This window comes from Gracilinanus agilis, chromosome 4 (assembly GCF_016433145.1).
Source record: "Gracilinanus agilis isolate LMUSP501 chromosome 4, AgileGrace, whole genome shotgun sequence".
In the NCBI taxonomy this organism is placed as follows: Eukaryota; Metazoa; Chordata; class Mammalia; order Didelphimorphia; family Didelphidae; genus Gracilinanus; species Gracilinanus agilis.
Genome location: NC_058133.1, coordinates 116,465,501 through 116,490,167, shown reverse-complemented (window position 1 = coordinate 116,490,167; position 24,667 = coordinate 116,465,501). Strand labels below are relative to the sequence as shown.

The following is a 24,667-nucleotide window of genomic DNA, read 5'->3' as shown; positions in this document are numbered from 1 at the left end:
AAATATTCATTTGACTATTTGAGTAATATCAGTTGACCAATGAACAAGCACTTATTAAGTGCCTACTCTGCACCAGGCACTGTGCAAAGTACTAGCTTTGCTAATATGCTTAGCAAACCCTTTCTTTAAACTGAAAATTGGAAGCCTGTCCAATCAAAATAACCACTGACTCTGAATTAGCAATGTGATTGCTGAAAGAGAGTAGGTCTTGGAGGTCAAAAGACCTGAGTTCAAGTTTTGTCCCTGATATACACTGGTCATCTGACCCCATGTAAGTTAATTAACCTCTCAGAGGTCTGGGCATCTCTCTAAGGCCATAAATAGCAGGTTGCAGAGAAGGTGCTGACTTGGTAAAGGGAGTTTCCTCATCTAGGAATTCCCTCTATTAATGAAATAATGGGTACAGTCCTACATCCTTACATAAATAATTGTCTAAATAATTAACAATGTCTAAATAAATGAGGGCCGGCCTGGACTTGGAATCAGGAAAGAGCTGGGTATGAACACCGACTCTGACATTTACAGTGTCTTTGATGATAGAGGAGCATTTAGACTCTCTGATCATCAGTTTTCCCACCTATAAAATGGAAATAATAATATCTTAATTCAAATGGCTGGATGGATTGACTAGGACTATGTTTGTAAAGTGCTTCATAAACCTTAAAGGCCCTCATATGTTTCAGTTTTTATCATTTTCAGTTTCAGTTACTATATTTTAAACTTTTATGTTCAGTCTTAGTGTTCATTCTAAGACAGAAGAGTAGTAAGGGCTAAGCAATTGGGGTAAGTGACTTGCCCAGGGTCACATGGCTAGGAAATGTCTAAGGCCAGATTTGAACCCAGAATTTCTTGTCTCCAGGCCTGGCACTCTAACAATTGTGTAACCCAGCTGCCCCCATTTCAGTTTTTACTAATGAAGTTCATTGCATTAGCTTTAAGAATATCCATCCCTTTCCTGAGTCTGAAATGGCTTCTTCTACTAACGCTGAATCTCTTTCACCATGAGAATATTTTCCTTCTATGCCTGCTTCATGCTTCCTGTAGGTGTCAAGGGTGCTACCATAATGATCTAGTTACCTTTCTCCTTTCCCTATGTTCCCCCTTGACCCTTCCCCTTCCTGATCTCCTTGTTATTGCTCATACATTCCTTCCTCTCATATATTGCTCTCCTTCCTCTTATTTTCTCGGACTGTCCCTGTGCCTGGAATGATCTCCCTCCTCATCTCTATCTCTTAGCTTCCTCAGCTTCCTTCAAGCCTTATCTAAATTCCTTTGTTGCAAGAAGCCTTTCTCAGTCCTCCTTAATCTTAGTGCCTTCCCTTCGGATCCAGATCCAAGACTGATGACTAACTACATCCCTGCATGTCCTTGAATAAAACAACTAAAGAGGGGATGAGGAGAGGCTGAATTCAAAGCATGAGGGACTATATGGGCGAATAATCATTGAAGCCAGAGAGAATACTAAGTTTAGTTTAACAGCCTTTGGGGCTTCCATTTTGTCACCTGTACAAGAATGGTGCTAGATGAGAATGTGCAGAGGGGCTTGCTGGCTGTATCAGTGGAGGATCTAGCCACACTAATGAGATCACAAGGATACTGAAGGATCTAAACCTCTCTGCATCCTTCAGCAGCCAGTCTCAGGGCTGTTACAGTAATAATGAACACTGAATCTGATGTTAGAGCACCGGGTCTTGACACATGGTTGTGCTATTACTAGTTGGGTCTCTTTGGGCAAGTCAGTAGATTCTCCCAGGCCTTAGTTTTTCCTCTGTAAAATGAGGGAAACTGGATCAACGGATCTCCAAAATCTTTTCCAGGTCTCAAATCCCATGACACTATGCTCAGGAACTCAAAGAACAATCCCAATGTGAATATAAATTAAAGAGGAAGTTAGAGTGGGGTAGAAAATGTACCAGACCAAGAATCAGGAGATGTGATTTCCCAGAGTCCTACTGACCCTTTGGAGGACCTTGGGTACATCAAAGTGAGCCTTTCTGGGTCTCCATTTTCTCATGTGTAGAATGAGGGAGAGTGAAAGTAGATGAGTCTATGAACTCTTCTGAACCCGTCCCATGGTTCCCTACCAGCTGGAGTGGAGAATCAAGGGCTGACTGGATCACTTTGCTCAAGTTTCAAAAAAAGAATGTCAATGCAAATTTTGAACTCCATCTGTAACATATATTATATATAAAACACCCCCACCCCACGCACAGGCATATATATATATACACCCCCATACATATTTAAGTATCTTTCAGTTTTATTTTTAAGAGAATATAGTTGAGACATAAAAAACTCACAAACTGTAACATTTAAATTGGGCTATGAAATTCATTTTCTTGATTCTTTCCCTTTTTAGGTTTCATGTTTCTTGAACCAAGCAGCCTGATGATATTTAGCATGTTTCTAATCCCCGCTATAGTGCTGTAGTAGACCTTAGACCAGCCAGCTCTTCACGGGGCAGCTTCTCCATCTCACTTTCTCAACTTTCAGATGTGAGGCTGAAGGTACAAAATGGCAAAGGCCAACACTATTGCTTTGCACTGTCTCATCTCTGCTCAGAACTACCTGCTCCACAGCTGACCAACATTAAGGAGGACAGAAGGAAGGACTGACTACATTTTCTGGGATTAAAAAAAATAAGATAATGCAAAATTAAACACCATCTGCAACACACACACACACATACTCCGCCCCCCCACATATATAGATAGATAGATATAGATAGATAGATAAATGGATAGATGGATAGAGAGATAGAAAGATAGACAAATAGACAAATAGACAGACAGGCAGATAGGTAGATAGATAGATAATTACATAGATATATTTAAATAGATTGCCATCTTTTTTAGAGAATACAGTTCAGAAATAAAGCAACAGAGAAAAGTTCAAATTGAGTCTGAAATCACATTTTTTCTTAATTGTTTCTTCCTTCTGACTTCTTATCTCTTAAGCTTTATATTAAAACCAAATGACACAGAGTCTTTGTCTGACAGAAAACACCACATTCCCTATCCCTTGTTCCTCATCTCTCTAGTGAGAGTCAGTATCAGTTGTCTGGGGAAAAGATTATTGTTTTATTTATTTTATTCATTTTTAAATCCCTTACCACTGTCTTAGAATCAATACTTTGTATTGATTCTAAGGTAGAAGAGCAGTAAGGGCAATGGGAGTTAAGTGACTTGCCCAAGGTCACATAGCTAGGAAGTGTCTGAGGTCAAATTTGAACCTTGGAACTTCCATCTCTAGGCCTGGTTTTCAATCCACTGAGCCACCCAGCTGTCCCCAACCAAGATTATTTATTACAATACATTGGACTTGGACTGTCTTTTAGGGGGCAAAATATATACTTTTAAAGAATCGAATAAAAACAGCTTATTTGCATTGCAGCAAAGCTTTTATTCTTTTGAGAGAAAAAAAAGCAACTGTAATCTGTAGTGTTTAGAAAGGCTGGCATCCCAACCTGGGAAGGAGAAGCTCTCTGAAAACAGCCACTGCCTTCTAGTGGACTGGTCTAAAGGGATAGGACTCAGAGGAGAAGAAGCCACCACACACTCTAATTTCTTTACCTCTAAATGAGATTCCAAGGCTCCGTATTTCTCTTCCTTTCAGGTTCTCTGGATTTTGCTTCTTTTTTGGAGAGATTAGCAACCACAGGATTAGCTTGTCTTTTTTCCTTACTTTCTCTCAACAAAGCATTCACAGATGTTCTGCAGGGCCTTAAAAAGGTCACTGGCTTAGGTTCATGAGCTTTAAAGTGAGAGATTTGCTGACCTGAGATCTCTTCCAATTCCAAGAGTCTATTGTTAGGTTGGCAAAATACAAGATTCAGGTAGGAAGGCATATTTACATCGCTTGAAAGATTAGAATTAGATAACTAGCAGTAGAAGGGCCAATATCAAATTATCATGGCGTGACAGAAAGAATATTCATTGGTTATGGAGTTGGAGCAGCTGGGTTCAGTCTGTCAATAAGCATTTACTAACCATGTGCCAGGCACTGTCCCAGGTGCTGAAGATACAAAGAAAAATTGTAAGCAGTCCCTGCTCTCAAGGAGCTTACAATCTAAAGGGAAAGAGATCATTTACATAAATAGGTGGTAGAGACAAGGTACCCTTACAGGTGAAAGCACTAGCAGCTGGGGTGGACCAGAAAAGGTCTCCTGCAGAAGGTGATGCTTGAGCTGTGTCTTGAAGGAAGTCAAAGCCACTAAGAGAAGGAGGTTAGGAGGGAGTGCATTGCAGGCATGGGGTTGGTAAGTACAAAAGTTTGGGGATAGGAGATGGCCAGTATGGCTGGATCACAGAACATATCCAGAAACTTGGAAAGATTGGAAGGGGTCAGATCTTTAAATGGGAAAGAGAGGAGTTTAGATTTTAAAAATAGAAGCAACAGGGAAGCACTAGAGTTTGTTGATTAGGGCTGATTGACTTGGTCAGATCTCTGATTTAGGGAAATGATTGTTTTGCCTTTTTTAAAATTATTTTTTTACATGATTCATTTTTTACTTTCCTCTTCATCCTCCCTTCAATCCCCTCATTGCCAACGTGCATTTAGGGAAATGATTTTTATAGATAACAAGATTAATAATAGCTAGCATTTGCATAACACTTTAAGTTTGTAAAGCATTTTATAAACATCATTTTATCCTCACAAAAACACTGGAAGAGAGATACTTTATTATCTCTGTTTTGTAGAAACTGAGAAAGAAAGAAGTAAAGTGTTATTTTTAGGAGGGAAGAAACTTGGGAATGTTTGAAGGAAGAAACCAGCAGATAGGAAGAGCCTGAAGATTAGGGAAAGATGGGGAGGAGGTTTAAGAAAAAACTAGAGGGTACAATAGTGAGAGCAATCTACCACAGAAGATGAACTCAAGGGCATGTGGAGAGGAGTAGGTCTTGGCAAGGAGAAGGGTGACTTCTTCATCCAAGTATCTTGCAAAGGTAGTAGAGGATGAGAGAGGAGTAAGAAGGAAGAGGTAGCTTACTGCAAATGGCTTCAATTTTTTCATTGAAGTGTGAGGAGAGATCCTCCTGAGGCCTGGAGGTAGGGGTTCTACAGGTGGCTTGAGGAGGGAAAAGAAGGTTTGAAGCATTCATGGTGGTGATTGGGAAAGAAAATCAGTTAAGAAGGAGAAGAGTAATGATCCATTGAGATTAGATACACATTTCTGGCAGATCAAGTCAAGGCTGTTTTGTGACTTCCTCTGGTTCTGTTCAGGAGAATGTGAGCAGGAGCAAAGGAGAGAAATAATATGAATAATCCAACATTGGGATTTCACAAGGCTTGAGCGGCTTTAAGACAATGAAGCAGGCAATAAGAGAGTCGACAATAGGGTAGAAATGACCTGGCTCACCAAAGGACAAAATTAGGAAAGAAGGAGAGCCTCTGGCTATGTAACCTTGGGTCACTCACTTGGATTCTCTGGGCCTCAGTTTCCTCATCTGGAGAATGAAGAAGGTTCCTTCCAGCTCAATATCTATAATAACAACCCGAGTCCTTTGTTTTAGAGATGAGGAAATTGAGACTAGAGAAATGACTTGACAAGGGTCACACATAGAATAAATAACAGAACTACAGACCTGTTTTTAAGTTAAGGATTATTTTCCCCTACCATGTTCCCTATATGTAGTAAGACAATTATTCTCCTGTCTTCTCCTCACACTGCACTGCCTACGCTCTCACCCTTCCTTCAGTTCCCCTTGAACAGGGAAATAATGTCATAGCTTCAATCCCTTGAGTAGGTCACTTCATTTTGCTCTGTTCCTTGGCTATAGATTGTGCCCCAAATTCTAAATATTTTACAAAATTCTGTTCTTTGACACAAGAGGGCTCAGGTAAGACAAGATAGATGATTCTATAAAGCTATAACCAAAATCATGTGCCCTATTTAGATGCTGCATTCAAAATAATCACTTTTATATGCTGGGATTTTTTTGATTATTCCATTGCAAAGTAATGAGCCTTGGACAAGAGTGGGAATAGGAATTAATAGTACTAACAGTTTCTACTAGCTGAGATGTATAGAATAGTTCTTCAAAATTTATAGACCTCTTTACGTGTGTCATTTCCTTTAAGTTCAAAACAATCCTCTGTAGTAGGTATTACAGGTATTATTATCTCCATTTTTCAGATGAGGAAACTGGGGCTGGGAGGTTAAAGGTGTCAGAATTTGAACCTAGGATGAGAAGCAGATAAGGTATAGAAGAACCAACTATATGACAGATAGACAGTCAGATAGATGATAGGTAGATAGATAGATAATCGATCAATCAATAGATCAATCTATTGGTAGAGATAGGCAGACATCACACAGGCAGAGACAGATAAATAGGTAATAGATGCACAATGGTTACTGTCCTTTGTTCTCCAATAGGACCAAAATGATATCACTGGTGATATCTTTTGACTCACACATAAATTTGATTTAAGTGAGTCAGAGTTGTACAAAGTCACTGGCCTTCCTCTCTTTTCCAGAGTTACTAAAATGCTGTGGCAAGACAAAAGCCAAGATGATTAGTGATGGTTTGGGATGACTGGGATGACTTTGGCTTCTTTGGTGTTTAACCAAACTGTAAGCACTTCACAGTACCAGTTTCTGCCACTTTCATAGCCATTGAAACAAACTGTTCTCATCTGCCCTTACTTGGGGAATCAGGTGACAGGGGAGTCTTCACATGACTGGGGTACACACTCCCCTGACTCCCACATGGATTTGAAGCCTGCCAGTTACCCTCAATCTGGTTTAGCCCATCTGCTGAGATGGTTTACTATGGGATGGCCATTGCACATGCTACAGCTTCTTGGAGGAACAGGTGAGAGTTGGATGGTAGGTGGACACTAAAGGAGGAAAACAGCCCTGAAAAGGACTTTGCCAGTCCTCACAATCAGAGGTATTAGTCTTCCCTGAACACCTGATACCCCCAGATGGATAGACAATAGGGAGATAAATAGAACAATCTTTTGTTAAGTGCTTACACAGTGTGGATTCTAAGATGGAAGGTAAGGGTTTTAAAAAAAAGAATTATATTCTCATGGGGGTAGCCAACACATAAAGGGAAGCTGGTAAGGGGAGAATAGGAAGGGTGAATTCATGAATGGCTGGAGATTTCTGGTAGAACTATGGAGGCTTAGAACCAAACAAGAAGTTTATATAGCCCAACGATGCCTAGGGAAGGTCCAAGGGTAGAATATGAGATGTTCTCAGCTAGAGGACAGGTACAGCCTAGGAGGATAATGGTTAAATCTGGAAGGAGATAACAGTTGCCAACATCAAAATCAGGTTGCTTAATATACTCAAGGGCTGGCTGCTTCTTGCTTCCTATGTCTCTTCTTTTCCTGGCCTAGAAAAAGTCAGGTGAATGGAAGGAGGATCCCACTGTGGGATCTGAAGAATCAAAACCTAGAACCTCCACAAAGGACAATAATGATGTCCAGGTGCTCAATTTTCAGATTTGAGAAACACTTGGCTGGAATTAATATTCATTTCTCCTTGGGAGGTTGGGAAAGTGTCTACCCCCCATGAAACAGGTAGGAAATAGAATCCCTAAAAAAGTCTTTTTTCTCAAAAGTCTCAAATTAAGTACCTGTCTGAAATAGCAGGCTATGCCAGTCCCTGTATGGAGCAAGTTAAAAGCCTTTCAGAAGCAGATAGTACCAAAAGGGCACACCAGTAACAATCATTATAATCTAGATCCCAGTGCCCTTTTCCTACATTTCCTGAAAAAAGCAGTAGCTTCCTAACTGGCCTCCCTGCCTCCAGTCTCTCCTTTTCTAATTCATCCTCAACATAGTTGTCAAAATAATCTCCCTCATTCAAATCCTTCACTGGCTCGCCATTACCTTTAGGAGGTGGATAACACAGTATTTATTATCATTGGTTCTCTGGAATCACAAATGCATTGATAATTAGTGTTTTCCTTTTTCTTTGATCTCTTTTTGAGGTTAGCCCTATCTATGGCATAGCTGGATTATATGGCATGCACTGTTTAGAAACTTTTTGTGTATACTTCCAACTTGCTTTTTAACCATTCATAGGCCCACCAATAGCGCATCAATAATCAATGCATCATCCCGCATATATATATTCACTTTGATTTATTTACACACACACACACACACACACACACACACACACACAAATAAATAAATAAATAAATCAAAGTGAATTGAATTGATTAGGCACCTACTCTTTGTAGGGCACAGTTCCTCAATTATAATAGCATTTACCTCCCAGATTTGTTGAAGATTAAGTGAGATATTATATGGAAAGCATTTTGCACATCTTAAGGTGCATGATCTTATAAATATTAGCAAAGTTTAAAATTGCAGATGTGGTGTGAATTTCTCTCAAGGGCTTATAATTTCATGGGGAGGAGAAGATGTCTTCTATAACTCAATGGATCTGTCTTTTCATTAATGTGGGTAACTCTACCAGTGAAAATTCATTCCTTCTCATACTGAGTGAATTCCATCCATGCCATTCCATTCATCTTCCATACAATCTTCTTCTACCCAACTAGCTAGAGGTTTTCCTTTGGTTTTCTTAATATTTCATCAATACTAGTGCAGCCCTCAAGGTGTCTACCCCTTGACCCTCATTCTTATTACAATCCCATGTAATTTTTCCTAGTGATTCAAGCTCTTGTTAAAGTCTTTTTCATGACATGGCAAGCACGATCCTTCATCAATGGCCTGCTGCAGCATACATAGGTCCATTGTGGGTCTTTCCATTTCATTTTGGGATACCTAAAATTGTGTTTTTTTCTGAAATCATGAGGAGTTGACTGTTATTAAAAAACACCATCAGAAGAAGGATTAAAATATGGATACTTTATTGCACCAAGCAATTTGGGAACATGGAAAGCTCTGTGTAATTTCCTTAATGCAATGTGGCACCCTATACTATTCAACTCTGGACCCAACTCATTGTCCATCTGGATCACTAGTCCAAGATATAGGTACTGTATCTCAAATAGTTGTCCCACCAACTGCTTACTATAAAGTGGGGCATTTAGGTTGACCTCTTTCAAATGACTAAACATAACCGAGGGGGGCCTGGAGTATTCTGGAGAAGGATGTGATCGGCATAATGTCACTCACAAGCAGAAGCAGCCAAAGAACCTCTCGATTGGTAGGAGATCCTGATTCTATTTTTAATTACAGGAAATGTATAAATATAAGTAATTTATAAAAGGGACATGAGTTCAGACAAAGAGTTAGAGATGTTTGAGGCAGAGATCACTTTTCATCACGTTTTCTATTAAGAAAAGGAAACATGAGGGTTGGGGCTGAAAGAGAGAGACTGTAGGGGTCAGAGGGATAGGAAAGGGGAGGACATTTGGACATAGAAATAGGTGTGAACATAACCATGAGCCAAAGTACAGAGATGGGAGAAAGGACAGGAGAATGGGGGCCAGGGAATTGGTTCTAGTTTGCTACTTACTACAAGTGTGACCTTAGGAAAGTTGCCTCATTTCTCTAGTTTTCAGATTCCTCATATGCAAAATGAGGAGGAGGGATCATTCATTAAGTGATATCCAAGGACACTTTAAGCTCCAAAACTTATGATTCCATATAGGAGCTATAAAACTGGTGTGCTGGTAACTATTGGGGGCAAAAGGACCTATGCTACACTTAAATTTCATGTGCATTACTGACATTTTCTCCATCCTTGATTTGAGTCTGGATAATCAACAAAACAATAAATTGAGCCTTGATTTGTAGTGCTTGCTAATTTCTGGATATGAATGCTCACAAAGAAAATTAAACCACAGGCTCTCAAGATTCAGTACAAGATGGCTCCAGCACCTCTGGCTCTAAAGTTCTCATCTTATCCCAAATTTCTTTCAATTAAACATTCCTCTGGTTTTTAAATATGCCATGTGATTTCAAGTTCTCAGCTCCAGGTTGGGATCCTGCGGAGGTTTATTGGACAGACGTAGTGCAGATGATGTAGAAGATGGCTCCTGGGTTCCTCTCAGTGAATAGTCTGTCAGGTCAGAAGTCATGATGCAGAGACTCCTGGGGCCAATGGTTCCATTGTCTGAACTCTCTTCCACTCCAAACTATCCTCTTCTCAGAGGTCAAAGTGAACTTTTTTAAAATGGAGGTCTTGGAGGTAGGTAGCTTTAGTCTATGGTGTAAGTCTGAGACCAGGCAATGCCCACATGGGAATAGGAATACAGGAATCCCATAACTGAGAGGATCACCCACGGCCAACCTGCAAAGAGGAGGAGAGGAGAAAAGTTAGAACCACATGGGTCTTAAGTCAGTTCACTGTCCACACAAACCATACATTCATTTGTCTTCTGTAGAGTCTCAGTAAAACCCAAAGTTCTTTACCTCAGCTAAAGTGGCCATAGCTAATGTCCACTACACAGATGCTAAAAATGTATGGAAATTGTCATTGTCCTCATCATCATTGTCATCATCACCTTCATATTCATCATCATCAACAAATGAATTCTTTTGCGACCAGGTTACTATCACAAACTGAAATGCTGACCCAAATTGCCCAGACTTAACATTGATTCAGAAAAATCTTCAGAATGCTATTTCCTCCATCTCCAAGCTACATGGAGAGAACTTCTAGAGAAAAGGCAAAATCCTGAGGAAGTAGAATGAAGCACATGCCATTTCCTGTCTGCTCTTGGTGCTATAAAAAGAAGACTTTCAGTGACTATATAGAAGATAAGTTTATATTCTAATACTTTTATGAAATAACAAAAAGACTTTAAAAATCTACCTGCACTATATAATATGTAGGACAATAAACATAAAAGTATAAGATAACGACTTATTCCAGAACAATTTCTTTTAGTTGCAATTTGAATACTATTCAAAAGATTTGAAGAATTTTGTATGATGATAAAAATAAATGTAAAAGCATTGTGCCAAAAATGCTTATGGTCAACCCACAGAAAGTGAGCTTAAATCCTGAAACTTTTTCAAATACTAAAAAGTCGTCATAGACACTTACACGAGAGTCCACATCATAACCACATGCACAACAAGAACAACCCCAAATTGGGCTCACAAGTTCTTTTCCTACAAGCTTTCTCTTTTGCTATAAATTTTATCTCCTCTCTCAAAACCCATGGTCTCATAGGCTTAAACAACTATACTGTCACACAATTACTGACATTTCTATCATTGTTTCCACTTTAATTTATTACAGTAGCAACAAACAGAGACAAACTAATTACTTATGTCACAGGGAGTTGAGTTCATAGCTTGAGTCACCTGTGAAATCGCCTCTCTAAAAACAGCATAAAGATGCACAAAATGGAATACTCTGAACAATGTGACCATTGATTCCTCCTCATGTAGAAGAAGCAATGTTTCTCAAGAAGGTGATTCAAGAATCAGGAATTTTATTCACACGTTTCTTCACAGAATAAGATTTAGACAGAATTATTTCAAAATGTCTCCATATTCTTTCTCCTTGACAGTTAATTCTCTCGTTCTTTCTGCACAATGTCAAGAATAATTGACACAAAATATGACATATTTCGGGGTTAACAGTTTAAACCTATTTCTAAGCCTAAAATCTATGATCATTTCTTCCAAATAGAACTAAGTATGAGTTCCAAAATAAAAGAGAGTGTCAAAGCATAACAGCTTATTAATCATTTGATGTACGTGGATGCCATTAGGCAATATAAGTCCATTGAAAAAAACACATTAAAAAACTTGTTCATCTTATGGAATCTTACTCCAATGATATCAGAATGTCATTTTGGCTCCATAACTGTAAAGGTCTTAATATATGCCAAGGAAATATAGGGCTTGACTTGAGAGTCCAAATAGTCTCTTCCAGGAAAAATGCACTGGGCATGAAGCTATCAAGATACTTCATTGTGGGCAGCTAGGTAGTACAGTGAATAGAGCATCAGGCCTAGAGTTGGGAGGTTCTGGGTTTAAATCTGGCCTCAGGCTCCTCTTAGCTGTGTAATCCTGGGCAAGTCACCTAACCCCAAGTGCCTAGCCCTTTGCTGTTTTTCAGTCTTAGAATTGACACTAAGACAGAAGGTAAAGTGTCTTTTTTAAAGACATTTCAGAGCATCCTAAAATCAAAGCTCAATGAAACAATACATTTACAGGACTTAGTACATACTATGTTCAGTACCAATCATAATCCTTTTTTTTCAGATCTGAAGAATGAACTATGAAAAAATTGGAATCTATTCTCACAAAAATGTGCATAAAATATTAACAAAAAACAAGATCCATCACCTTGTAATAGGTACCTAAAGAAAGAGTGATAGCTCCTTACCAAAAAATGAGGAGTTCTAATGGAATATATTCTCGGAGCATATGATAAACATAACAAAAATCCACAAAGATACTTTTGGAATAATCAAAACTTTACCTCATCAAGCAATAGTAAAGGTTGATAACAAGTACAAACCATTAGATTTGTCAAAAATTGATGAAAGCAGCTTACCCCCAGAATCTATGATGTCCTTGAGATCCAGAACTAGGGTCAAAATGGGCAACATGTGCATGGAATTGGCCAAAAATATGTTATCAGAGAAACACTCAACAAATGGCTGAGTTGGATTTGTTTATGCAAAAGGAAAAGTTGATGACTACAATTAAGATTAGATCATAGCTACAAGCATTTACAGGCAGGTTATTTTTAAGAAGTTCTGACTTAGTGGTCACTGTAGATTGTGAAAGGAAATGGTATAATCTGTGCGACAAAACTTTGCAGATTGGGAAAAAATTCATGACCTACCCAAGGCCTCTAAGAAGATATGACCTGGTGACAAGAATGACATATTAGAAACTCTATTTTTCATGGATTGACAAATATCAAGTTCCTATAACACAAATACAGTCTTGAAAATAACCTTGAATACTCAAACAATAAACCACCATTGAGCTGAAACATTATCATGGGCTGAACTGTTGTCCATAATTGTCCATTAGAATATTAATCTAGAACAATCTTAAGAACACTGTTCTTAATAGACAGAGCCATGCCAAATAATTAAAATCTCCAAACTGCTAAGGAACAAAAAGCTTTCAAAATGCAGAAACACAGTAGAAGAAACTTTTGGGTTCAATAATAGCATCTATCAACTAAGATTTTGATGACTAAATGAGATAATACTTGTAAAGTACTTAGTAGAGTGCTCAACATATAATAAGTACTTTAACAAAAGTTTATTTTCTTTTTTTCCTTCTAGACAGGATGATGGGGATGACATGATTTTAATTTCTTCTCTTAAGTCTCAGCCCCAGGTCACACAGTAAGTTTCTGAAGCAGGATTTAAACTCAGGTTTTCCTACCTCCATGTCCAGACTTTATTGCCTGAGCCACATAATTGCCTCTGAAATTTTACTTTGGCTCTGAAGTTGTGCTGGGAGTGCTTTTTATGAGCCTAAAGAAGATAAACTTGCATCCAAACACTTTTATTCAAGTACAGAAAGCAATTATTTTATTCATCTGTTCAAAAGCCTGCAGAGCAATAAATATAAAAGAATAATAGCTGGATAGCAACTTGTTCTAGGACCAATTCTAGCTGAACTCTATCGAACAAATGAAAAGAACAATATTTCTAAAATGAGGTCTAAGATGAGCTTATGTCTCAATATTTTTATTCAACTACAAAAGCAATAATTTTATCCAATCAATAAATCAGCATTTATTAAACTATGACGTGCCAGGAACTTGCACAATACTCTGCCAAACATTAATCATAAAAGAACAGCAAGATTCCAAACTTGTTCTAGGACTGTCTCTATCTGAACTCCTTTGTATAAGATGAAAACTCAAATAATAACAACAAAAAATACTAATAGCTTACTTTTAGATTATGCTTTAAAACAGTGTAATTCAACAAAAAAGTCATTTTGCAATACACAAAATACTTTCTGGAAAACTATTTGAAGTAGATACTTTACAAATAAAGAAACTGAGGTACCCTCAGAATTACACAAATAATGATAGCATCAAAAATTGAAAATAAGACTGGAAGTTCACAGATGAGTGTATTAAGTGAAAAGAACATTGGGCTTTGAGTTAAAAGACCAATCTAATCAGCTCTAATTATGGCTGGATCTGTAGCCTTAAGCGTGTAACTTAACTTCTTTCTTCTTCAGCTCCTTCAAGAGTCAAATGAGGGGTTGAGGTCCCTTCCAACTCAGAGATTCCAAGGTTCTATGACTTCTAAGGCCCCTTCTAGCTTTAATGTGGTGAACTTTCCTTCTTCTCTGGCTAAATTTATTTTAAAGCAGATTTCTAGAAAACAAGTCTTATTTTTTCATTGGCTTCCATTGGAGATATGTTCTCATATTACCAAGTTGGTCCATAATAAAAATCACATTTAAGAATTCAACAGATCTTTAAGAATTGCATATTTATAAGGATAAAAAATTAATTTTCTGGATAAGAAGACCTACGCAAGAGGCCAGAGAATAAATACTGTACTAACATTAAAAATGAGTTAGAGATTGTTTCATTTGGACTAGAGCCACAGGAGAGGGACATGGCCCTGAGAGAGCCTGGCCATTTCTGTTTAATCTGTAAGTCTCTCTCTAGCCTAAAGTAAATATTCCTTTTCAAAACCCCAAGCATTTAACTATTCCTTCTCAAAGGGTTTATCTTGTATGATCTCTTACATTTGTTTTTTAACAGGCTTTCCTGCTTATCATTCATCTACATGGCCTCTGCAGGTTTGTCTATGCATGTCAAGCCTCAGCAGGTACCTTTGGAAATCACTTTGTGCCATGGCATTTCCAGGGAAATATCTAATGTCTTTAAGTAATGATATTGGGGGGAAAATGCTCCATAATCCCAGCAGAATTAGAGAAATAAGAAAAGCGTGAGATGAAGCCAATGTTATTTTTTCTTCAACTTTTTAGTACTATTTTTCAACTTCTGTCTCATATTGGCACTATTTGAAAGTGCCCGTAGACATCCTCTGGGCAGATGCAGAGCAATATCCACCCCATTCCAGCTCTGGGATGGGCTGCCTGCTGTCAGAAAATCAGGACTTCTTTATTCTGCCAGACAAGCCTGTCTTGGCAGCAGCAATCTCTCACAATCCCTCACCATCAGGTCCTGAGATACAAACACCTCCAGGGGTTCTTTCCTTCTATGCTCCCCCTGGAGGGGGAAAAAAGGATGGATGGGGTGTGGGTCACAGAAGGAAGCCTTCCACACTATCAGCTGTGTTTGTGATGAAGAGGCAGCACAATATTTAGTAAACCACTTCGCCAGAGATTTGCCAAGGTGGCTGGACAATGGATGTGTTTAATCCATACAAAGCTGCCACTAGAGCCCTTTTCAACACCAGGTTTGGGGTTTGTGACAATCAAGGGCAAACAACAATGAGCCATCTGGAAGGTTTAATCTAAGAACTTTCAGGAGGGTTTTGTTTGGAAAGCAACAGAGTAGATATTTTTCTTTCTTATTTAATGTAGTGGAGGATCCATAAGAGGAGGAAATTATTTAATTCAATTTGGCAAGTATTTATTAAGCACCTAATATGTGCAAAGGCACTGGGTAGACCTTAGGGATACAAAGCCAAATATGGAAGTCTTTTCCATGAGGCAACCAAGAAAGAACCCTGGTTCTGGAGTCAAATGCCCTGGGCTCGAATCCTACCACTGGCATTTTGTAATTCTGAGACCTTGATCAAATCACTTCCTATCCCTGGGCCTTAATTTACTTATCTATCAAAATTATCTTTCTTTCTTTGCAAATTCACTATTATTAATACTACTATTAAATCAAATGGAAGAAATTCAACTAGTGCAAGAGTAAATCATTACTTAATGAGTGACAACATACAAGTTATTTTTCAAGCCTCCATTTTAGCTATTTCCACAATGGGATAAATGGTGCCTTCTCTCTCTTAAAGAAATGAAAAGTTAAAATAACATAATTGGTGTAAGGGTGTGCTTTGAAAAATAATCTCTGCATATATGAAATACATATTTTCTGTGTAATTAAAAGATATGTTCATAGAAGTGCTCCACTATTCATGCAAACATGTTCTGGTGACCTTATTTTTAGTGGATGCCTGTTGTTGTTATTGTTGTGTCATCTCAGTTGTGTCTGACCCTTTGTAATCCCATTTGGGGCTTTCTTGACAAAGATATTGAAGTGGTTTGCATCTTCCTTCTCCAGTTTATTTTACGATTGAGAAAACTGAGGCAAACAGGGTTAAATAACTTGTCCAGAGTCATACAGCTAGTGATGAGTCTTCCTGATTTCTCTCTTCTCTATCTATCACATCAAAGCTATGGATGAGAACTATTATTATTATATTAATATTTTACAATTAATACTATTATTATTAATAGAAGTTCAGAGTGGCTAACAAGATATCAGTGGGTCCTCTTGCCCCCAAATAAATGAGCTGACTAAAAAATAACAAGCCAGCTTCCCTAAGCCAGTCTTCTTATTTGAAGATGACTCCACAGTGCCCTTGGGTCTGTGGGGATCATCTATACTGTTAGAATGTAAACTGCTTGCTGGTAAGGATTATTATATTCATAGCATTCACATTCTCAGCATCTGGCAGTGACTGGTACACTAGAAGGGCTTGCTGGTGGACTGATTAATTCACCGAGTCAGGCATAGAAATGAACCCAATTCAGGGCCTCTTACCCCAGGACTTGTCCCCTTAGAGTTGAATTTGCACTACATATTTCCACTGGGCTGGAACGAATCACCATAGTTTACAAAATGACAACAAGACTATAATTACATAACATAACTTTGAATTCAAATACATGAAACCCTTTCAAAGTATTCTGTGCACTAATTTCACTAATTCTGTGTACTAATTGGGATCTAGTTCTTTGTTGATTTATTTATTGCAGGGCATGGGGCCATCTACCTCTAAGTCTCAAGGACCATGACTCCACCTTCCAAGCCAGGTGACCCATTCTCCATTCCTGCCTTAGATTCATGATGACATTTTCCACTTGATTAAAATGTGCATTTTTATTTTCCTTCATCCAGCTATACAAAGCCTTACTGTGATTCTGTCTTTGTCAAGTGGAAGAAATGAGGAGGGGAAGGAGATCAGAACCTTCCTTCTTCCTTACAAAGGATTCTCCAGTCACAGAAGCTTAATTTGAGAAAGTGGCAGGTGAGTGTTTGTAGTGTTAAAAGCTAGTTCTAAAGGGCAGCTAGGTAGCACAGTAGAGAGAATGCTAGGCTCTAGAGTTGGGAGGATCTGGGCTCAAATCTGGCCTCGGATGCTTCCTAGCTATGTGATGCTGGACAAAGCATTTAACCCTGATTGCCTAGCTCTTGCTGACTCTTCTGTCTTAGAACTTATTCTAAAGAAAGAAGGAAGGTTTCTAGGGAAACAATAGGTGGGTTTGTGTTACCAGGACTTCTGAGCAAAGTCAGAGAGTTGTTAAAGCAATAGCCTGGAGTTTGGGAATCATAGGGTCAAGTCCTGGTTCTGTACTCACAGCAAGTAGCTCAATAATTACTCTGCTGTTTCCTCACCTGCAAAATGAGTTGGTTCAAATAATTGATCTGTAAGCTCTCATAATAATAATTAGATAGAGCTTTAAGGTTTGTACCTTCTCTCATATGTCAACTCTATGAAGTAGGTGCCATTATCACCTTTATTTTACATATATTAAAACTGAAGTTTAAAGATATTAAGTGACTTATCTAGGATGATACAGCTATGTAAGGTGGGATTTGAAAATCAGGTCTAACCAATTCTATCCATAGTTATTGTTCAGTATTTTTTTTCAGTCCCATCTGACTCTTTGTAACCCCATTTGGGGTTTTTCCTTGCCAAAGATACTAGAATAGTTTCCCATTTCTTTCTCCAGCTCATTTTATAGATGAGGAAACCAAGGTGAATAGGATTAAGTGACTTGCCCAGGGTCACATAACTAGTAAGTGTATGAGGCCACATTCAAACTAGGGAAGATGAGTCTTTTGTTTCCAGGATTGGCACTCTATCCACTGAGCCACCTAGTTGTCCTTGACTATTCTTTACACAATTAAAAAATTCATATAGTCCTATTTTAAATTAAATTTTATTTTTCTAATCAGCAAAAATCTTTCTTTCCATCCTTCCAACTTCCATTGAGAAAAATAAATAATAAATAAGTCTCTATTATAAATATGTATAGTCAAGGAAAACAGATTTTTATATTGGTAATGTTCAAAAGGATATGTCTCCTTCTGTACTCCAAGTCCATCAATTCCCTGTTAGGAGCTCAGAGCATGCTTCATCTTGAGTCCTCCAGAACTGTGGTTGGTCATTTTGTTGAACTGTGCTCCTAAGTCTTTCAAATTTGTTTGCTCTACAATATTGTTATTGTATAAGTTGTTCTCTTGATTTTACTCCATATAACACTTGGAAATTTACAAAGAACATTGTAATTGGATGTCAAAACATGTTCAACACTCTCTTCTCATTATGCCATAACTCACATTCAGGTAGTACTTCCAGGTTTACAAATGGGGTCAGGTGCAACTGAAACAACTGAACAATGAACTGAACAACTGAAACAACTGAACAATGAACATGAGATTTAGGATCCTTAAAAAAATAAATCTGTCATCCTATGAGACCAATGTATTGTGTAACCTGATAACTATAGCTAAATAGAAATCAGGTAAGTTGTATGACATAATAGCAATAGTTAATGGGACTTGGTAGGTGGGATAATAGTACTAGTTAGAAGGATACATGTAGGTTGTATAATAATGTTGCTAAGAAGATATTGGCTCTAACGAGGGCTGGCTAATTGAATTTAGGTAAGATGTATAGGAAGATGTCTAGAGCTAATAGGAAGTGAATAGTCTCACTGAACTCGAGCTACTTCAGTTGAACAATACTCAGGCAATTACATTTGTCACAGAGGATTTGGGATCCAGAAGCTAAGAGTATTGAAGAAAAATTGTCGTGTAGTAGATGGCAAAAGACAAAGGGATATGCTAAATCTGGCTCTACGGAGAGTTACAAAGAATCGGAAGCTCTCTGGGAACTGTTTTTAAGCTTTGGCTTAAAAAAAAAGGGGGCACAAATATCAATTTTTTAGTACTGTATTTACTGGGATGTATTGAGATCGATCTGTGTATGATGAATAACATGGATAAAGAAATAATTGTAATAGCTGACATTTATAAAAATGATTTAAGATTTCCAAAGTGTTTGAAATATATATATATATACATGTGTATGTATATGTATATACACAGATATGCCTGTGTGTATATACATACATATATACACATATATATGCATAAATAAAATCTCCTTTTAACCTCATAACCACCCTGTAAGGGAAGTACTATAGGTATTTTCTCCATTATATAGCTGAGGTTCATGGAGGCTAAATCACTTGCTGGTGATCACATGGGCATTCATAAGGGTCTGTAGTTAGATCAAAGCCAGGTCTCTTCTCATACAAAGTCTGGTGTTCTTTTTCCTCTGGATCATACTGCCTCTCGCCAAGATGAATGGAGGTATTCAAATAAAGCATTCAGGAAATATTTTGCCACTTTAAAATGTTTCAGGGTCTGATAGTAGAGCCATCTAATCTAATCTGGGGACCTTTCAAGGTCAGACAGTGAGTGCTCCTTGGATTCCACGTCCCCTCTCTCCCATTTCATCCCTATTTGATGCAATTGCTGATCAAGGGACAGCATTAATACCTCAGGCCCTAGGATAGGAAAAGATCCATTTCCTAAACAATGAAGCCCAGTCCCTGAAGTGAGAAGGCAATGTGTTCCCTTTCTCACTGCTGATTCAACAAATTCCCTTCACTAGAAAGAGAACAATCCATCCTAATGGGAGTGGACTTAATTGAGTTGCTGAATAGTATATTGGCTATCAATTACCTCATGAGACGCTGTGCTGTACAGCGTGCATTGGGCTCCAAGGTTACTGAGTTCCGCTTAATTTGGCTACTGAGCACTGGCTGTGTGGCAGATAGCATGCTTAGGGATATGGGACACACAAAGGACCATGCAACAATTCTTGCTCTACAGAACTTTCAGCTACAAGGACTGTCAACTTAACCCTAACCACTAATTACTACTCTTTGAGGGCAAATGACTAACGAACAGCATTTCTTTTACTGGCGAGTCAATTTTCTCACTACATGTACTGACCCTGTCCATCCTCACTCAATACGCACTTTTATATGAATCTCCTCTGTAGACAGATGACAATAAAAGTACATGGGTAACAGGAGGATTGGTGGGGAAAGGGTGAGGTTGGGGAAAGAAAATATATGTTAACAAGAAGATAGATTTTCAAATAGCTCTAGCCAAATCCAAATGGCTCTGAAGCTCTCCCTGTGAGCTCTTTATGGTTTAACTATTAAGGTGGAAATTTTCAGTTTTTTCCCCCTCAATGATTTTCACAATTTCAGAACAAATTGGGTTGTTCTAATTTTTGGTTTGGGGGTTTAGTCTTTTCCTTCTTACTGAGAGGCAGCAGGAAGGAGAGCTCCCCCAGTTAAACATATGTTGTTCAAATGCTTGTCACTGGCCACTTTACTGTCAAAATAATAATTAATGGTTAGCATAAAGTGACATTTTTCAGTCTGCAAACTCCACCAGGGAAGAGAATGTGTCTTGGTCATCTTTCCCCCAATTACACAGTAGGTAAGGAATCAAGCAATGAAGAATTCTTATTTCACATGATAGGATTCTAGAGGAAAGGATCAAGTGCAGGATTTGCCAATTGACTCCAACATAACATAAGTTGTTAGCAAAAACAAAAAAGAAAGCCTTCTCCCAGATTCTTTCTATAAGACTTAAATCACAAAACCATGGCAAGACAAAGCAGAGAGATAAAACCAGTATCTCTAATGAAATCAATGTAAAAATATTAAATTAAATATTTACAAATACTCTATTCCAACATACTAAAAAAACTGACAATGACTAGATCAGATTCATATCAAAACTGTACTACTGGCTCAGTATTAGGAAAACACAAGATGCAGAAAAGGTTTCCTGCAAAATACAAAACCCATTTATGTTCAAAGTACTGAAAAATATAGAAATAGGCATTTCTTTAATATGATCAATGGCATCTATATAAAACTACCTGTAATGGAGAGATGTTAGAGATCATTGCAATAAGATGAGATATGAAGCCAAGATGTCCATTGTCACTAAGGTTTATTGGATCTTGCCCTCTCTAATGGCAGGGCCTTTTTCATTTTGTCTGAATCCTCATTGACTAGAAATGTGGCTGGCACATTGTAGGCACTGAATAGATTCCTCTGGACTGACTGATGGACTGAACAATACAATGAGTTGGGCAGTGCAGCATTATCATTCCTGCTTTATAGACAAGGAGTCTGAGGCTCTGAAGGATCAGGAAAGACTTTTGTTCATGGTCACAGTAATTAAGTGGTAGAGCTAAGATTCAAACTTGGATCTTCTGCCTCTAACACTTTTATCCTTTATTTATATGAAGAATCATTCCTATTATCATGCCATAAGAAGCAATGAATATGCAGAACAGAGTAATTTTGGAAGATTGGTATGAACTTATGTAGAGAGAAGAAAGCAGAATCAAGAGAACAAAGAAAATATTAAAAGATGCCAGAATTCTGGTCTGTTCAATGAGCAACTTTAAGTTCTGAGAACTGATAGTAAAATATATCTTCTTCATTTTGGTAGGGCAGGTAGGTGGCATAGCAGATAGAGTATCAGGTCTGGTGTCAAGAAGACCTGAGTTCAAATGCAGCATTTTGTGACCCAAGGCAAGTCATGTAACACTGTTTTAACTCCATTTCATCATTTGTAAAATGATCTGGAGAAGAAAATGGCAAATCATTTCAGTGTCCTAGCCAAGAAAACCCCAAATGCAGTCATGAAGATTTGGACATGACTGAAATGATTAAATAACAACATTTCAGTAGAGACATCATGAGCTATAGGTATAGAATGAGGAATGTCTAGTCAGATATGGCCAATGTTTTGGCTGGATTTGGTTCTATTGCCAGGGCTGCATGGGGATAGAAGGGAAGAACTCAGAAGTCACAGTGATATACAAAAATTCAATAGTTTAAAAAAGAATCACAGATCCTCAAAAATCTTTCCCCTCCTGTGCTTAAATTCTCTTTCTTCAACTTCACTGTAAATAAGTCAGTGATAACTTCAAGGTCCCATCTGCTCCCATGTGTTAGTATTTCTAGTTCATCTTGCTTCTTAGCTACTCTTAGTGCATTTGTATACAGACAGCTGAGGCCATGGATTTTTATAGCTGGGTCCTCTTGCCTCCTGTTTCTTGTGAATTTCTAGTTCTCTCTTCTATTCTTTCCCTCATACTATAGCTAGTGCCTATGGTTAGCAGCTTGGTGGATATATACATATATGTATATATTTATATATACAGAGAGAAAGAGAGAGAAAGAGAGGGAGAGAGAGAGACAGAGACAGAGACAGAGAGAGAGCGAGACAGAGAGACAGAGAGAAAGTGAGAGTTAAACTCTTTTTTTCCTTCCTTTCCACTGTAAGATCCTTTTGATTAGATTTGTAAGACTCCAGGCAAATACTATATATCCTACAAACCGTACATTTTCAAAGGCAAGCGACATTATTTTCTAGCCCTCATGGTAAGGATGAGCATATAAGTGAATGCTTAACACTGATAGTGGTAATTCAGCATTCCCCGGTTCTTGAATCTCTGTGCATTGACAGGGAAGAGTACATCTGTGACCCTCATTCCCTTGATGGTGCTGCCTCAGTGCTAGTGATAAATGTCATAGCGAGTGGCATCTACCTTGCTCTCAAAAAGCTGACTTCTTCTCCAATGATTTACACTAAATGAGAGTATTTTAAAAGGATGGTGTTTTAAAATTGAAAAATAGAATTTTAAAGCTGTTAAAACTCAAGCTTAGGTTTCATTAAAATGTTATATATATATATACATATATACATATATATGTATATATCTATAGCTATCTGTCTGTTTATTTATCCCCCTCTGTCTTATATACCTATCCTATGTGGGTGAGTATACACATGCACACATCTATGTGTGTATGTTTATATATATTCCTGACCTGTCCTGTCATGGAAACTCCCTTAACTTATATAGACTGGCAGTTCATCTATAATTTATAATCAAGGCATTGGGATATTAAGTGATTAATCCCTGATTATATAGTCAGTATAAGCCAGAAAGAAGCACTGAATCCATGTCTTCCTGACTCAAAGATTAGCTTTCTATCCACACCATATATATGTAGATGTATATGTGTATATGCACACATAGATACTTATTTAAATAAATGCATATGTCTTGATTAAAACATAGAGTTAGTAGAGATAATATGAAATGTTCTAAAATAAAATTAGTTCTTGTTTAGTTTAATTTTTCTTTTTTTAAATAGTCTACTATAGTTTCTTCCAAAATGCTCTGTGGTTACTTAACTTATATCATGGGATATCATGGGACATCACTATCCACCCAACCCATCTGTGCCATCTGCTGTCCCAACTAAAAAGAAGAGAAAAAGATATAAGCAGGTATCTTCCATTCCCACCCACCCCCATTTTAAACAAAAACAGAAGCATTACAAATAACCTTATAAACTCTCTCCACCACTTGAAATCTGGTTTCAGCCCCTATCACTCTACAAAATTGTTCTCCCAAAGCTCACAAATGATCTAATCATCCATACTGAAGGGACCTCTTTCAATCATTACCTCTTGGACTTCCCTTAATATCTGATACTATTAATCACCCTGCATACTCTCTTTTCCCCTAGCTTCAGAGACATTATACTCTGCTTATGTCTTAATGATATCTTTTCTTGGTCTCTGCTGACAATTTGTTCCCTTCCATGTTAAGTGTTCCAGAATTTTGTTCTCTTACTCCTTTTCTGCTTCTATAGTATTTTCCCCTAGTCTTTTCACCCTCACAATTCTAAATACCATTTCTACATAGCTGATTCCCAAATCTAAATCCCTATTCCTCACTCCCAAGTTCCAAATCCACATCTCCACATACTCAAGTATATCACTACCTAGCTCTCCAGAAACACTTCAAATTCAACATATGCTCCCTCCCTTAACTATCCTCCTAAACGCCCTTCTCCTTCTGAGTTCAATATTTCAAAACAAGGCACCCTCATTCATTCAATTACCCATGTTCAAAACTTTAATGTTATCTTTAATCTTTCTTTCTCACCTTTCACATAAGAGAAATTACTAAATCCTATAGATTCTGACCCACAATATCTTTTTTTTAACATTTATTAATATTCATTTTTAACATGATTACATGATTCATGCTCCTCCTTTCCCCTTCAAACCCCCCCGCACCCCCCCTACCCATGGCCGATGCGCATTTCCACTAGTTTTGTCATGTGTCCTTGATCAAGACCAATTTCCAAATTGTTGGTAGTTGCATTGGTGTGGTAGTTTCGAGTCCACATCCCCAATCATGTCCACCCCGACCCATGCGTTCAAGCAGTTGTTTTTCTTATATGTTTCCTCTCCTGCAGTCCTTCCTCTGAATGTGGGTAGCATCTTTACCATAAATCCCTCAGAATTGTCCTGGGTCATTGTATTGCTGCTGGTACAGAGGTCCATTACATTCGATTTTACCACAGAATGTCAGTCTCTGTGTATAGAGTTCTTCTGGCTCTGCTCCTTTCGCTCTGCATCAGTTCCCGGAGGTCTCTCCAGTTC

At 38.0% G+C, this 24,667-nt stretch overlaps 1 protein-coding gene across 3 annotated transcripts in view; it reads right to left on the bottom strand.

Moving 5' to 3' along the window:
• Positions 1-8,875: 8,875 nt before the first annotated feature.
• Positions 8,876-24,667, bottom strand: part of HHAT (hedgehog acyltransferase) — a 601,381-nt gene continuing 585,589 nt past the window's right edge. For all 3 annotated transcript variants that reach the window (XM_044672463.1, XM_044672465.1, XM_044672466.1), the window contains one exon: positions 8,876-10,225. In XM_044672463.1, the coding sequence (XP_044528398.1) occupies positions 10,134-10,225 (92 nt within the window). In that variant the 3' untranslated portion in view covers positions 8,876-10,133. The remainder of the gene's footprint in view (positions 10,226-24,667) is intronic.